At 47.1% G+C, this 16,174-nt stretch overlaps 1 protein-coding gene across 1 annotated transcript in view; it reads left to right on the top strand.

Moving 5' to 3' along the window:
* The window catches only part of DOCK3 (dedicator of cytokinesis 3), a 285,004-nt gene that overhangs the window by 233,658 nt on the left and 35,172 nt on the right, over positions 1 to 16,174 (top strand). Inside the window, exons 27-33 of the mRNA XM_011364750.2 lie at positions 2,669 to 2,744; positions 3,239 to 3,339; positions 3,591 to 3,649; positions 5,703 to 5,851; positions 12,040 to 12,125; positions 14,478 to 14,504; positions 14,639 to 14,734. Of these exons, the coding sequence (XP_011363052.1) occupies positions 2,669 to 2,744; positions 3,239 to 3,339; positions 3,591 to 3,649; positions 5,703 to 5,851; positions 12,040 to 12,125; positions 14,478 to 14,504; positions 14,639 to 14,734 (594 nt within the window). The remainder of the gene's footprint in view (positions 1 to 2,668; positions 2,745 to 3,238; positions 3,340 to 3,590; positions 3,650 to 5,702; positions 5,852 to 12,039; positions 12,126 to 14,477; positions 14,505 to 14,638; positions 14,735 to 16,174) is intronic.

Below are 16,174 nucleotides of genomic sequence, written 5' to 3'. Positions count from 1 at the left end.
CCCTAGTGATAAGGCTTTTCTCACCAAGTAAGCTCGCAGTCAGGTCAAATAAGTCCTCCGAATGGGGCTTTCCCCGATTGCTGCCAAACAGATCAAAAAGTAACAATTCTCTGGGAATGGCACTTTTTCAGGAGCTCCCAAACCATTTTGTCCCTTCCAGTGACTGTGAGGCTACTGGATTTCATTACTACCATGGCTCCTCAGCTGCTTGTTTTCAAGGCTGTCATGGAGGTAGAGAGAGGGAGGGGTGGGGCTGAGGCAAGTTAAAATGCAACAAAGCCCACTGTTCCTACCGAGACTCAACTATTTTTCTTCAATAATACTCCTTGGATTATTGCAAGCCTTTGATTAGCCAGTCTTTGCCAGCATTTTATTGCTTTCTTAGAGGAGCATGTTTGGGGGCTCCTTACTCTGCCATTCCTAAAGTGCTTGTTCTGTCAGTGTATTCTTAACATTCAAGAAAGCAGATTCTTAAAATCAAATGCTCAGGGGCCATGACCCAAAAACTGAGACCCACAGACTCGGTTGGATACCAGTCCATTTGGATTCTAGCCTTCCCTATGCTTTGGGGTTTAGGCACTGGGCTGAGTGAGTATAGGGCTGCCTATGTTCTACCCAGCTTGTTTCTGCTCCCATCTGACCTGCGAGCGTGCCTGGAACTCACTCGCATGCAGCCCTCTGAGAGAAGAGAAGCAGAACCCGCATCTAATACACTGGTCCCGCCCATTCTCATAGTGTAGAGGTCAGGAGGACCCCATCGAAGAAGCGTGTGTGGCGGTGGTGGTGGTGGTCTCACATCAGGTTTTCCTCTTGTTTCAGGAATTCCTGCTGAAGATTTTCTGTGTGTTCCGGAACCTGATGAAGATGAGTGTCTTTCCTCGGGACTGGATGGTGATGAGACTTCTCACAAGCAAGTAAGTGTGGAAGGGCCCTGCACCAGCATCCACAGAGCTGTTCTCAGACTAAGGAGAGTGTGTGTATGTGCAAGAGAGAAAACAAGACACGCATCAAGGTCAAGTCATGGGATCAGAAAGGAGAGGGTAAATGTGGAAAAAAATGTTTGGAGACACAATTAGCAGGACTTGATCATTTACCATAAGTTCAAAGAGAAGAAAAACCCAGAGATATTTTAAAAATGGAGCCTAAGTGCCTGGCTCTTAGATGACGTCATGGTAAGGATAGAAAAGGAAATGTTAAAGCTGTGAAATATAATACCCAGCGAAGGGTTCTCCCTGGAGGGAGACCTATGCAGTGTCCCATTGGCCTCTGTGGCTCTCCAGTTTCAGGCAGTATCTCAGGCCCTCCCCTTGATTTGTTGTCTGCTAGCCGCTGCCTACCTCCCACAGCTAGTGCTAATTACCCACCTGACACCTGGCTGTGAGGCACTGACCACTTCTGACTGCAGCCACAGAACTCACTCTAAGGCTGACCCCAAACCTCCTGCCCACTTCGTATTTCTAGATTGTGCTTCTAATTAGCAAACCAGATAAGTGATGCAGTGCTAGCTCACCTCGTCTCCCTCCACTCAGGAGAAAGCCACTTGGCCGCTACTAACTAGCCCGCTGCCTCCTCCCACCGATCTACCGTTTATGATGGCATTGTGCAGGGCAGAGTGAAATTATTTATGTTAGATCTGTTAGCAAGGTACCAGCATGGTCTTTCCACTGTGTACCATTTATAGGGCTCTGTTTTTTTGTTTGGTTTTTTTTTTTCAAAACTACAAACATTTTATATAGACCAGAAGAATGGTTATAAACAAAGCTGCACAGAAATTTTCTCAAATAGTGGATTTTCCATTTGAATCCCTCTTGTTTCTAACTCTCAGCTCTTTTCAGAGTACTTCAGGCTCCCCCACCCATCCTGACGGAGCAGCCTCTTCTTCCCGGGCTTTTTATCTTTCAGATTTGTTACCGGCTCTGCTGGTGGACTAGTCTCTCTAATGTGCTGTTTCTGCTTTGACCCTTTTCTACAGCAAGACCCCAGGGGTCACTGTGAGATACCAGCTTCTTTGCCCCACAGCCAAGGCCTCTGTAATCAAACCTTCAGCTGCCTTTGCACTTCATTTTCTCTAACCTGTGTCCTCGGTCCTAGCAAGCCAGTCTCCTAACGCCCCTTATATGTGCCCAGGCTAAAATGAGAGTGATATTCTAAACCAAAGGCTGGAATCAGATAACTTACAGATGAAAATAATAGTTTATGACAAAAGTAGGCATTTAATAACTATAAACCCATAGTATCAAGTAAAATAATAAAATTATACTCTTAAGTTCTATGTCGATCATGATATATGCTCAGTACCCAAAAGTCCCCAAAATACTAAAATCACTCTTTGAACTGGGAGAAACTTTAGAGAACCATCAAACCCCACCTGCCCCCTTTTATAGGCAGAGAAACTAAGGCCAAGAGAGAAGTAGGAGCGAAGCCAGACCATGGCAGAGCCGGGGCTAGAACCCGCCGGTGTCCGTGCTGTTCTGCCAGCCATAGGCGCTTCTCCAGCACCAGCCTCTGTGGGATGCGTGCCATCCGTCTCTTTCCTTTATGGTCACATCTTACGTGAGAGCACGTTGCCCTCAAGAAGTTCGCACACAGGCCATAGACAGTTGATGCTAAGCTCTCAGATGCCCTTGTGAGTTTTTAACTCTGCCAACGCCCTGTTCCCTTACTGCAGTATCATAGTCACTACCGTCCAGTACTTGTCTTCTGCACTGCACAAGAATTTCACAGAGACAGACTTCGACTTTAAGGTAGGCGCTCCTGAGATTCATCACTGTCTTCGTAATAACCCTAGAAAGACAAAAACCAAGCTCACTGGTTTTCTTTTTGTTTTTTTGTTTTTTTACTTAAAACGATGATTTTATCTTGCTTACCATTTTGCAGGTCAGGAATTTGAGGACTCGGCTGGGCGTCAGCATAGGGCCTGACATATCGATTAATACGTTCATAGTATCAAACAGCTTCCAGGCTTGATAGTAACTAGAATATCACCTGGGAGCCCCACTGTGGGAGGTGTTGGGAGCCAGACGTCCATACGTATGCTTTCTAGTCCAGAATCAGCACTATTGGCTTCAACAGAGTCAAGAAAAAAGAATCCTGTTTGCAAAGATATTTAAAAAGGAGAAAAAAAAGCAAAATCTTAAAGTTGTAAAATGAATTCTGTGCTACATGCATATATTTAGAATGTCTCCTTGCAAGGTTAAGGATTCAGGCTGTCACGTGTTTCCTCTTCCCATCTCCCTAGGTGTGGAATTCTTATTTTAGCCTGGCAGTTCTGTTCATAAATCAGCCAAGCCTCCAGCTCGAAGTCATCACTTCAGCCAAGAGGAAGAAGATTCTAGATAAGTAAGACATATGTCTCTTATTCACCTCCTTGCCACATGCGCAGATGGGCCTGTTTCAGTGAGCGTCCACAAGGTTCTCACTGGAGCAGCTACCCAAGGAGCCAAGCAAGAGCACACAGTTGAAGGCCAAATGACTTAGCACTTTGGAAAGCATTCCAAAGCAGTGCCGAAGTACCGGCCTCGCTGAATTTGTAGCCCCCTCTTCCTGAACCTTCTCCCACTATTAACTGGCTCCTGTGTTACTATTTCCAGGTATGGGGACATGCGTGTGATGATGGCTTATGAACTGTTCAGCATGTGGCAAAATTTAGGTAGGTCTTTTCTCCTTATTTCTCCCTTCCACACATTGCATAGCCAAATAAAAAGTGACGAGACTGATAACTTCCCCCAGGTTTTAGGAATGTTAATTCAGACAAGAAATCTTTACGTGTCTTTATCGTAACACCTCACATGGTGGTGTCGCACGTGTGCACAGAGCCCTCGGCAGGGAGAGTTAGCTGAGCGCTGAGACCCCAGCAGTACATGTTCACAGCCCCTTTTCTGAGAAGTCAAAGTCAAAAGGAGAAAAAGGAGATGAGCGCTTCAGTAGTTTTTCCCAGTTCGAGAACTCACGCTTTTAAGATTCTCTCGGCTCTTCGTGTTCCTGGGATGTTGCGGACTCAGAGCACAGATCTTGGACAGCCTCCGCACGTGAGCAAGGGCAGCTGTATATTTTAATAAAGACCGAAACGCTCCTTGGGTCTCTGGTATTGAGGCGCGCACCTCACATTTCTGATACCGGTTGCGTGGAGGTTGCAGTGGGAAGGGAAGTGCAGCCCTTCGGTGGCAGTGATTTTAGCTTCCTTTCTTTCGACACCTTCTCTTTATAGCTTCCCTAGTACCCACCGCTTTGGATCTGAAATTGTGTTTTGGGTAGAATACTTGGATCACCCTGGTGACCAAGTGGGCCATCCTTTGGCACAATAGGTTTCTGAGTAGCCTGTCGGGGCTGGCTACTCTTTCTAGTGAAGTCTGCTTTCAGTTAAGCTTGTGGCTCTGAAGCCTTAGGACTGGCAGTCATAAAGTCTTGCCGCCCTCCATTAGCTGTCTCGGTCATTAACCCTAGAAGCCGTAGCAAGGTGCGAGGCATTCCTGCCAGCAGGCACCAGGGCCTTCCGCCCGTGAGGGAGATGCATTTCCCCAAGCAGGCTGCCCGGCTTCAGCACTCTTCCTGCATCTAGCAGGACTGGGATATATAGTTTAACCCTGAAACTGACTCTGAGATTCTCAGGAACATAAGGGACCAGCAACTGTACCAAACACCGAGACTGGAATACGTGGAATCAGCCCCGGGGCTAACGTTTGCTCTTTCGATGGGCTTTCAAAGTGGAAGAAATCAAAAAAGATGCCAAATTTGCTGGATAAAGCCAATCCCGCCTCATTGTTTTTGGTGGAAATGACATTTCCTGGTCCTCAGGAACTGATGTGCCTTGGCTATAGCAGTCATCACACAGTCCCGCAGTTTGTCTCCTTAGTCTCTGAAGGACTTAAAGCAGAGCCCCAACAGATGGTTCACTCTGTTGCACCATTGCAAGGAAAAGTTCTGTCCCATGGTCCTCAGGACCGGCCTTGGCTTCTGGGTGCATGCCCCAGATGCAGGCCAGCAACCCACATCACCACTTCCCATGGGCAGGCCTCATTAGGAAAGCTGAGGGACAAGCTGAGCTGGTCTGAGCAGATGTCGTTCTACCATCAGAAATGCAGCGCGAAGACAAGGGGCCAGGTGGTGGGGGGCACACACTCTCCGCCACGCTGTGGGCGTAGGGCAGGGCTGCGCAGAGCCTCCCACCAACTCAGGAGGGGTCTCGAAGGCGCTGCCGAGCACAGTGGAGAGGCCTGTGGCCTTCAGGCCTCTCATAGCTAGACCAGGGACTGTGCATTGACACCCTCATCACCTAAATGACTCTGAGCTGGAGGGGGACCCCAGGGGTGTGTGGTGGTGGGCGGGCTTCCCTTGCTCACTGACTGTTCTAAACACACTCAACACTGTCACAGGATACTCAGAAATCCTATTCTGTCTAGAGCAGTGAACTCTGTTCCTTGATCTCAGCATGACATTCAGGTAGTACGTGGAACCTCCCAGGAAATTCTTTGGAAAGGCAATTCGTGCCTGTCGAACACTTGTCTTAGCAGGCCAGGCTAGTTTTATCCACGAACGCTACAAAGCCAAGAGGGGGCTATCTCGGAAGGCCGCTGGAGAGAGCCTGCTCTGTCCTCAGATGCTTCCAGTGCAGATCCAGGCATGCGCTGTGGTCACATTTGGGAGGTTTCCACGGAAGGAGCAGAGGAAGCATAAACTAACATCTGTTGGGCTTTGTCATTCAGGTGAACATAAGATCCACTTCATCCCAGGAATGATCGGTCCTTTTCTGGGTGTGACGCTGGTCCCACAGCCGGAAGTGCGGAATATCATGATTCCCATCTTTCATGACATGATGGACTGGGAGCAGAGGAAAAATGGCAACTTCAAACAGGTAAGACACCCCCTGGCAGCGTTCAGGGTATTCTCTGGAATGAACCCTTACTGCCCGGGAAGGTGACCCAGTGGCCGTAGCTTGGCCATCCTGTTTCAGGGTTCTCCCTTACTCGCTGGCCAGAATTAACTTGTGGATTTTCTTCATGAAGTTAGAGGCCAGAAAAGGATCGGAGGAGGGGGTCGAATATCATGTGAAAGGAGCTTTCTGATCAAGGGGGAAATGACCGAGACTCCAGCCTCCCAGCTCATTCAGGAGAGGGCTCTTGGGAGCGTGGTGGTCTTCCTTTCTGGAGGATCCCCAGGGTGCATGGTGCAGGCATTTCTAGGGCTATAGCCAAACCACATGACTTCTCATGGCTCAGGGGAGCCCAGGATTTCACGGAATCCTACACAGAGAGAGATGTAAGCCCTTGGCTTCTGAGTGACTTCAGGCTATCCCTCTGGGCAGTTCTTCTGCCACCTCTAAGGTGGAGGAGATGGCCCCTGGCCGTATATCTATATCCAAGGAATAGAACTGGGACCAAGAAGGGTCAGTGGTAGGGAAGAAGACTTTAGCTAATAAAAGAAATAACTTGTCAGTGACAAGAATTGTCCAGTGTAAGCTGGCCTGCTTTGGGAGATGGGCAGTTTCTCTTTACTGGTGGCTCTCAAGCAGAAGCTCCCAGGAAGCCTCTAGGAGAAATTTCTGTAGTGACTCGGGGACAATGCCAGTGTCTCACTAAGCTCCCTACCAACTCTGATTCTGGGATGAACCAATGGTCTTAAAGCGAGTGTAACAGGGAGGAGCAGAGTAAATTTTATTTATTTTTAAATTTATAAAAAGTAAAACTTCGCTCTTTGTGATTTACAGTTCTGTAAGTTTTGGCAAACACATAACTTCATGGAACCACTACCACAATCAATATTGTTTTCATTCCTAAAGATTCCATCTTGCTGCCCCTTTATAGTCAGAACCTTCCCCTGCCTTTAACCTGCGGCAACTATCGATCTGTTGTCCATCACAATAGGTGTGCTATTTCCAGAATGTTGTGTAGTAGAGTCAGGTAGACTGTGGCCTTTGAGACTGGCTTTCACGTAACGTGATGCTTTTGAGAGATGCATCCATGTCGTTGCATTGGTCAGTTGTTTTGTCGCTGAGTAATAATTTATTCATTTACCATTTGAAAGACATTTGAGTTATTTCCACTTTCGAGTGATTTGAATAAAGCTGCTAAAAAACATTTCTTTACAGGTTTTTGTATGGATATAAACTTTCATTTTTCTTGGGTAAATACCTAGGAATAGGAGTGTTGAGTATCGTGGTAAATGTATGTTTAACTTTATAAGAAGCTGTCGAATTGTTTTCCAAAGTGACTGTACCGTTTTGAAGCCCCAGCAGCAGTGCATGAGAATTCTGGTTGATCATAGACTCACCGATGTTCGATACAGTCTCTCTGTTGATCTCAGTCATTCTGATAGGTGTATAGTTATATATCCTTGTGGTTTTAATTTCCATTTTCCTAGTGACTAATGATGTTGAGCATCTTTTAATGTGCTTATTTACCATCTCTATAACTTCTTTGGTGAAATGATTATTCAAAATTAGTGTTCGTTTTTAATTGTTTTTTTTCTTATTGTGGAGTTTTGAAGGTTCTTTATATATTTTGGATATAGGTCCCTTATTGAATATATGATTTACAGATATTCTCTCACAGTCTTTAGCCTGCCTTTTCACTTACTAAACAATATCTTTCAAGAACAAAAATTTTTAATTTTTGTGCAGTCCATTTGATCAGTGTTTTTCTTATGTGTATCACGCTTTTAGGATTATATCTGAGAACTGTATGCCTAACCCAAGACCACAAAATTTTTCTCCTATGTTTCTTCTAGAAGGTTTTTAATTTTGCTCTTAGATATCTGATCTATTTTGAGGTAGTCTGTGTGTAAGGTGTAAAGTATGGGTTAAGGCTCTTTTTGGTTTCTTTTTTGCATATGGCTGTTCAGCACTTTTGTTGAAAAGACAATTCTTTGTCAAAAATCATTTGATGTGGATCTCTTTCTGGACTCGCTGGTCTTTCTGTTAATCTGCATGTCTAATCTTTCGCCAGTACCACACCGTCTCGAAATTAGATGGTGTCAGTTCTCCAACTTTGTTGTTTGTTTGTTTGTTTGTTTTCAATATTGTATTATCTATTCCAATTTCTTTTCCTGTAAATTTCAGAATCAATACATCAATATCTGCAAAAGTTCCTGCTGGGATTTTGATTGGGATTGCATTGTAATCTATAGATCAAATTGGGAAGAATTGATATCTTAATAATACTTAATACTCTGCGAAGACAATATATCTCTCCATTTATTTAGGTATTCTCTGATTTCTTTTATTAGTGTTTTATAGTTCCAGCATGCAGATCTTATACATGTTAGGTTTATATGTAAGTTTTTCCGACTTTTTGATGGTGTTATAAGTTATTCTGATTTTTAAATTTTGTTTTCCAGTTGTTTGTTGCCAGAATATAGAAAGACTTGTTTTCGTATATCAGCATCGTGTCCTGCACCTTTGCTAAACTGTTATTAGTTCTAGAAGCATTTTTTGTAGATTCCTTGGGATTTTCCTGTCACTCGTGAATAGAGACAACTTTATTTCCTCCTTTCCGTATGATCCGTATGCCCCTTATTTCTTTTCCCTGCCTCATTGTACCGGCTAGGACCTCCAGTCTGAAGTTAAATTTAAGAGTGATGAGAGTGTACATCCTCCTCCTTCTTAATCTTAGGAGAAATCGTTCAGTGTTTCACAGTTAAGTATGATGCTGGCCCTAGGTTTTTTTATAGATGCTCTTTATCATGGGTAAAGAGTATTTAAAATAGGAATCCATTTTTGAAGTGAGCAGGAAATAATAACTTCAAACAAACAAACAAACAAACAAACAAACAAAAAACGTTGCTTTTCTGTGTTATCCCTGTACCCTGTGAGAGAACTCAGTTACCAAGAAGTAGGTGACATGGCAGGTCTGCACCAGCGGTCAGCCAAGTCTGTCAAAAAGCGGGCTGGGCCGCATTCCAGAGTCACTAACACAGCAAAGAAGGTTAGCTTTGTGGAAGACTAAGTTGGAGCTCATTTGTCTCATATTCCAAGACTCAGCTGATGAGCTGTGTTTTATTCTCCAGTAAGACAGTCATGAATAATCGATGTCCAGCAAGTCACGTAAACTTTGTTGTTCCTAGTTAGAAAACCCTGGCTGCTTCCCTTTGCCATTGGATATTTTAAATGAATAGTCTACTCTTTCCACTTTCCGCCCACCTGAAACATCCTATTTAGTCTAGCATGTATGGTGCACCCACTTTTGCTGAAACTGCTCTCTTGCAGGTCACCCATAACCATCTAATCACCGAAATCCAAGATTTTTTGGGTCTTGATCCCAACTGTGCTTTCCATGGCTTTAGCTCTATTGACTACTCCCCTACTCACCACCTACTGCAAATACTTTTTCTAACTGTAAAAGCTGTACTTATCTAATGTAGAAAAATTAAAAATACAGATAAACTATAATGGAAAAACTTAACCCATAATCCTATTCTTATTAGTAACTCGTAGGGGCGGAAGTCAGGATACGTCTTTTTAGATTTTTTCCTAATACACAGAGGTTTCTTAAGTTGAAAAATGGAATCATTGCGTTCATTGCTTTTTTAGAACAATTAGCACGTTAGTTCGTATCTCCTTTTTTCAATGGCACCGTCTCATCACTGCTTCCTCGTGTCAGTCACCGCTCCTCCCGTCATGCTGCCCGTTTGGAGGCTGAGGGGTCCCCCGCCGCGTGGCTGGACCCCACGCGTTTAGTCCCAGTTTTAAAAACCTAGGCTCCTTCCAAATTTTTGTCGTTAATATTGCAAAAAACATATACATTCTGAATTATTTAGGTAAACTCCTCACCTATAATCGTTGGATCAAAGAGCAGAAACATTTCTTAAGTTTTTTACACTATTTCTTGAAACTCAACAGTTCATTGACTTCCCAGACCCCAGGCCACCCTTTCTGTGTGTGTCCCATGCAAGCACTGACCGCGCCGAGCTGTGGCAGCTGTCGTCCTGCCTCCCCTACCATGTGACGAGCTGCTGGGAGCCAGGACTGTTTTCGTGTGCTTTTATTTCGTAGAACCCAGCATGGTGCCTGAGACGTGGTGGGTTCGCGGAGGTGAAAATCAAAACTAACATTCATTGAGCACTTCCTAAGAGCTAGGTAGGGCACGGTGACGCCGACGAGGCGTGTTCACCACCACTACCATCTCACAAACGAGAACACTCCGGCGCCGAGAGGTAAATATTTTGTCCAGAAGTAGGCAGCTGGATACGTAAGAAGAAATGTGTTTGTCGAATGAATTAATAAGGAGGTGCCGCTTCAGGGATATTGGTTCTCTAAATAAAAGTAACTCCTGAAACCTGAAATTGTCAGTATTGCCAATTACAACATGATACAGTTGAAGAACTTAGCACTTCGTTTGGCTCAGAGACATCGATTTTGCACACATTGATCGTCAGCATCCCCCATTTTGGACTTTTTCCTTTATCAGCACTGCAGAGGGCGATGAAATAATGTCCCCATACCCTTCCACCACCAGCTTCTTTGCCTAATACAGAAGTTCTAACACTGAAATAGGCATCAGAACCGCCTGGAGGGCTTGTTAAAACATACTGCTGCCTCCCTGCTGAGTTTCTGGTCCAGTGGGAGCCTGACAATTTGCATTTCTGAAAGATCTCTGCTGACTGATGCTGCCGGCCCAGGGACCCGGTTCGGAGAACTCCAGGGAGCTGCTGCTGCTCATGTCTTACTGTCCTACTCTCTGTCGCTGCAGGTCCCCTCCCCACTTTTGCCCCGTTCTGGGAAGCACAGTCTCCCTGTGCCCGCATGTGAGAAGGGCGGTCCCTTGTTTTAAACAGACCCTGCTTCCCTTGGGAGGCTAGTGGCCAGCTGACTAACAAAGTGAGACAGGACAAGCTGTGAACTGGGAACAAGACACGTGGCCTTCAAGGCCCAGCTCTACGTGACTTCACCTAACTCCAGGCAGGGCCCTGCTGATGCCTCTGCTCTGCTCCTCTGCTCTGAGAGAGCTGGTTGGCATCGATCCCTGAAGACTTCTGGTCTCAGACTTTCTGTTTCCAGTGACATGTCAGCTGACTCATCAGGCAAAACAAATGTGTGACGGTGCCCATCCTGGCCATGCAGCAGACCAGGGTTTCGGAAACCTTAATGGCCTCCAATGAATTTCCTAATTTAATTATTCTTTTATTGCTTCATTGCCTTGGGCCTCTTTGGCTCTGTGTGGAGTGAGAAAATGCTTCTTTTATATAGTCCGTTATTAAATGAAGACATGCCTTTTTTTTGCTCATATGAAATCTATATAAATAATATTGCAGCACCACATTTTCAAGGCTAATGAAGGATATAAGAGATTTTACCTCACATCACTTCCAAGTGATTTCTCACCTCAGAGTAAATCTAATGAGACCTATTAGAAAAGTGGCCGGCGCTGCCGAGCGCCTTGCAGATCGGTGGGTAGTGGCCGCGAGTGCAGCCTTGCTCCTCACGGTCCCCACGGGCCTCGCCACGTAGGAGTCCGATATCACTACAGGGGCCCGTGATGAGGCAGGGGCAGGGGCAGCGGCCCACGGGCCTTAGGTCCCGTGGTGACACAGTGGAGGCTTTTATCCTGAAGGAGAATCTCTGAAGGAAACCCATCGCCCGCAGCCCAGCCCGATGTCGGCCAGAGTAAGGAGCAGCCCCTCGGCCAGCTTCCTTTGGGACCGGCTGAGTAGAGGGTGAAGTTCTAACCAAAGGTTTTTTTATACATACAAACTCTTTCAACTGAACATTTCGTAAGAAGGAAAAATACTTGGCAAAGGCCTCTTTTGGAACCAGAATACTTTCGTCTCTGGGGAATCCTTGCATTTTGCTCCCTAGACTGGGAAACACTACCTGAGGCTTGCGAGTTCCGACTTTTTTTTTTAAACCGCTGGAGCGGGAGGTCTTCCTGGCCGGGGCGGCCGGGTGGCTTCTCGATGCTGTACACTGGGTCCTGCCTTCCGTAGGATTTATTTGGCACCAGGACAAAACAGAAAGCACTTCTCCGCCACCCTCGCCTACCGCAGAGCTGGACTTCTCACCCTTCCTCTGAGGTCAGCTCCAGCTAACCAGTCTCTGCTTCCCTCTAGGTGGAGGCCGAGCTGATCGACAAGCTGGACAGCATGGTGTCGGAAGGGAAAGGCGACGAGAGCTACAGGGAGCTCTTCGGCCTGCTGTAAGCTACTGCGGCCCCAAGCACCCCACGCTGGGGGAGGGGGTGAAGTGGGCCAGTGAAGTAGGGGTGCTGCCTCTGCTGGGCTGGCTTCAGAGGGTGGGTATCAGGGGAGACCCAGGTTGTTCCTGGTGGTAACAGGGCCCACCTTTTGTCAAGCAAAAAGTGGCACCATGACAGCACGCTGTCGGGGACGGCCGTAGTTGACTGAAGAGACAGAGACAGGTGATAACTCTGGACTTCTGTGGTTGCACTGTATCCAGTTGGGCAGACAGCTCGTGTAGACTCAGTGACGGCCCAGTGCTGGAATGGGGGAGGGGGCAGGGGATTAAATCTCTGCTTTATAAAATTGCGGTCAGCCTGAAAAATACTACGTGGATCTTGAGACTTGAACAAATCACGCTCCCTCTCCAGGGCAGTTTCCCCGTTCGTGATACAGGGCGGTTGTACTGAATGACGTCAAGGATTGTCCCAGGTCCGCCAGTCATGGCTCCTGTCTTGAGTTCATGGAGGCCAGGAGACCTTGCAGGGCTAGGTCGAAAGGGAGAGACTCGGGGGGCCACGGTCCTCCCAGACAGATAGCAATGTTGGGCGTTTCGTCTTCCTAAAAAACAAAATCTTAAGATCTTTACAGCTCTAGAGTCCCCTCCCATGTCACTCGTTTCCGGCTTAGAGATTTTCTTTGTTTTAGGGCTATATTAATTCAAACCTGTAACATTTTTTTCAGTACTAATACTGTACATTTGCTTCAAACTTTACAGTATTCAGAATGTTTTGACATTTTCTGTTTAATCTTCACAACGCATCTGTGAGGCAGGCAGGGCACATATTGTCCTGATGAATGGAGGTGATGAAACAGCTCAGAGAAGTGTCAGCACACCTGTTACATGACCAGTAAGAAGCAGCTCGCGGGGAGGACCCAGATCTCTGGTGTCAAGAGTGGGGAGTCTTTCTCCTCTACCGTGCCCACTGTGTTCCTTATGAGTCACACAATAAAATGTGAATCTACTTGAAATTTAAATAATTATAATTTGTGAAAATGAATCTTATCTTTTAGTATTTCTTTTTTAGCTGAAGTTGTTTCTAATTAAGGCAGAGAACTCTCTTTCTAAGCCTTTGACAGATGGATGACCTTACTACAAAGGAAGAAGGACAAAAATAGCTTGCGATCACTAGTTACCTGACCAAATAGTGTTTCATAAACTCTTCTAAAATCCTGTCTGAGAACTGACCGGCCACTGATAGCACGAAACAGCATTTCCCAATTCGTGTTTCGTGTTTCGTGTTTCGTGTTTCGTGTTTCGTGTTTCGTGTTTCGGGGAAGGTGATTGTAGGTTCGCTGGGAAAAGGAGAAGCGAGGATCGTGGGCTGATGGGTTTAGAAGACTCAGTTAAACGAAGCCGAACCGGCCTCTGTGTCATAGGATTTCTCCAAGCCTTTAACGTGCAGAAAGATGTGAGAAGTTTCCAAAAGGAGGTGTAGTGACCAGCGCTTCGTGCATGCTCGCTCAGACTAGCTCGCCCTGTCCCCCAGGACAGCAGAGCTCCGTGGAACATAGTCTGGGGGCTGCTGACATAGCTCAGAGACAGAGCCGACAGTCCTGCCGTTGCTGTCTAGTCGCACGGGTCACATGGGAAACACTCACTTTCCCAGAAGTCTCAGCTCAGACCGGGTGCTCTGTGCAGGTGATGACAGTTATCATCACCGTCATAGCAGCATGATCAGCAGCCAGCTGAGGGCATGAGTCCCCAGTGGTGGGCCCCTAGCTGGGCCTGCCAAACCAGGTGACTTTCAAGACCTTAGGGAGCGAGGGGCAGTGTGGAAAGGATTCAGCAGAGACCCATGGGAAGGCAGAGGATCTCAGAAGCCAGGCTCTTGGGGAAGCCAGAGGCTGTCCTGGGGTACCAGAAGCCTGGGCTGGCAAGTGAGAAGAGGACCTGGGCATTTAGCTCTTGGCTCTGGCACACTGCGTGGAAGCATCTTGACAGTGGAAATGGCTGGGCGTAGCTCCTGAATTTGCTCACTGTCCCTCGTGCTGGGCCCTCAAGACTGGTGGGAATCTTTCCCTTGTTTTACACCAAAAGACTGGTTTGTATGTTTGCCGAGGATGGCCCTAAGCAGGGATGGAGGCAGTCCACCAGTTGGCAAGGCCAGATCCAGCCGTCGGTGGGCTCCTCCTTGGCTGCTGCTCCAGAACAGACCTCGCAGTGTACAGACAAAGGGGCCGGGGCTTTGAAACCCCACCCTCGGTTCAGTGGCGCTCTTAGGGGCTTGTACAGGAAACTGGGAGGTTTATGAATGTGTTGCTGCCAGTTCAGTAATTGCCTTGTCTTTGCTTTCTGCTGCATGGAGTAGAACCCAGCTGTTTGGGCCCTACCCCAGGTGAGACTGCAGTGTGGTAAGTCTGCCGTCTCTAGATCCGTCACAGGCCCCAGGGCCTCGGGACCTCGCTCTTTTGCCCGGGAAGGCTCAAGAGTTCCGTGTTGTGTTCGCTTCCCCCACTCTTCCACCGATAGCCTGCTGGAGAAGGTCGAACAGGAAACCTGGCGTGAGACCGGCATTTCCTTCGTGACGTCAGTCACCCGCCTCATGGAACGCCTTCTTGACTACAGGTATCGTCTCACACACCCCAGACTTCTCTCTGGTCAGGGTACACTCCCCACCAAGTAAGGTACCTCTTGACCTTAAAGCTGGAATTCCGAGGAATGTGCTCGTGTCTTCAGCATCCCCTCTTCCCGTAGCACAGTTGTGCTTGTGTGAGCTTCAGCCCATTATTCCTGGGCCTTATGCAGTCACAGGTGGCCTTTTCGGAGCCCCTTTTAGGATAAGAGACTCCTTTGTCCACACCCTATCCCTAGTCTCTCCTGCACCTGCCACCAGGCAGGAGGGTGAATGGGCGGACTCTGCCCTCTTCCTCACTGCAGCATTCACCGAAGGCCGGCCCGCTTCACCGTGGCCTTCCAGAAAGAGCAGAACTTAATTCTGTAGGCTTCCAGGCCTAGTTCTAGATGCCTCTCTGCCTTCCTTGCACAAGCAACTCAGACTCATGGCCGAAACCAATTTTATTCTCCTCCCTTTCTTGTCTCAGTGATGGTACCTACAACGCCAAGTTCAGACTGTTACACCTGGCATCAGAGGCCCTTCATAAACTGGCCTTTGCTCACCTCTCTGTCCCTATCTCCTGCTGGCCCCCAATACCCATGTCCTGCACCCCAGCCTCCCAGCGTTGCTCCTTATTAGCATAAAGGAAACACCATGATGCTTATGATGGTTCCTGTTCATTAAAAATATACCCTGTGCTCTACATTGTCTCTAATCTCATAAGCAGCCCTGAAGGGTGACCCTTATTTTTACCAATGAGGAAACACCATTGGCAGGACGTGCCACTGACAGGATTTGAACCCAGATCTATCTGACTCCAGAGCCATGTCCTATCTCCCCATCCGTGTCGTCACCACTCACATCCTTCCCTTCAGGCTTTTCCAGACAAGAGCTTCGCTGGCTCTCCCCTCACACCTCTTTCAGAGTATGAGTCACCTCGGATGATGATCATTTGTCCCCCTTCTGACTCACCCAACAGAAGAGAGCCAGCTTCCTGAGGACAGGGACCTTGTCCTTATCTCCCTGGTCCCCTACGTAGAGTCTTGATGGTCCCTGGCAGGTATATAGTACGTATTGGTTGATTGAATAAAGTTTCTAGAAGACCATGCAGGATCCAAGGACTTCTCTTCTTCTGCTCCAATGCAGTTTAGTTCAACAAAAACTAAGAAAATAATTATTAAAGCTAAAAATTATATACATCGATTATGTAAATAATCAATAGATGGTACTCCAGAGTGACCTGAACCTATAGCGTGAGTCTCAGTTTCAGGCTGCAGGACCCTTAGTCACTCAGCAGCACCTCCCCACCGTTGCCGTTCATGCCTTCAGCTCCGCGTGAATCCCTAACGTTCTGTGTCGGATATGAAAATGCTCGCTGGTAGCAGCCGTGTTTCCCAGGGTTTTCTTGGTGCCCTCAACAGACAGGGACAGAGCTGGGGTTGCCAGGCCCT

This window comes from Pteropus vampyrus, unplaced genomic scaffold (genome assembly GCF_000151845.1).
Source record: "Pteropus vampyrus isolate Shadow unplaced genomic scaffold, Pvam_2.0 Scaffold100, whole genome shotgun sequence".
In the NCBI taxonomy this organism is placed as follows: Eukaryota; Metazoa; Chordata; class Mammalia; order Chiroptera; family Pteropodidae; genus Pteropus; species Pteropus vampyrus.
This window is presented reverse-complemented; position numbering and strand designations above follow the sequence as displayed.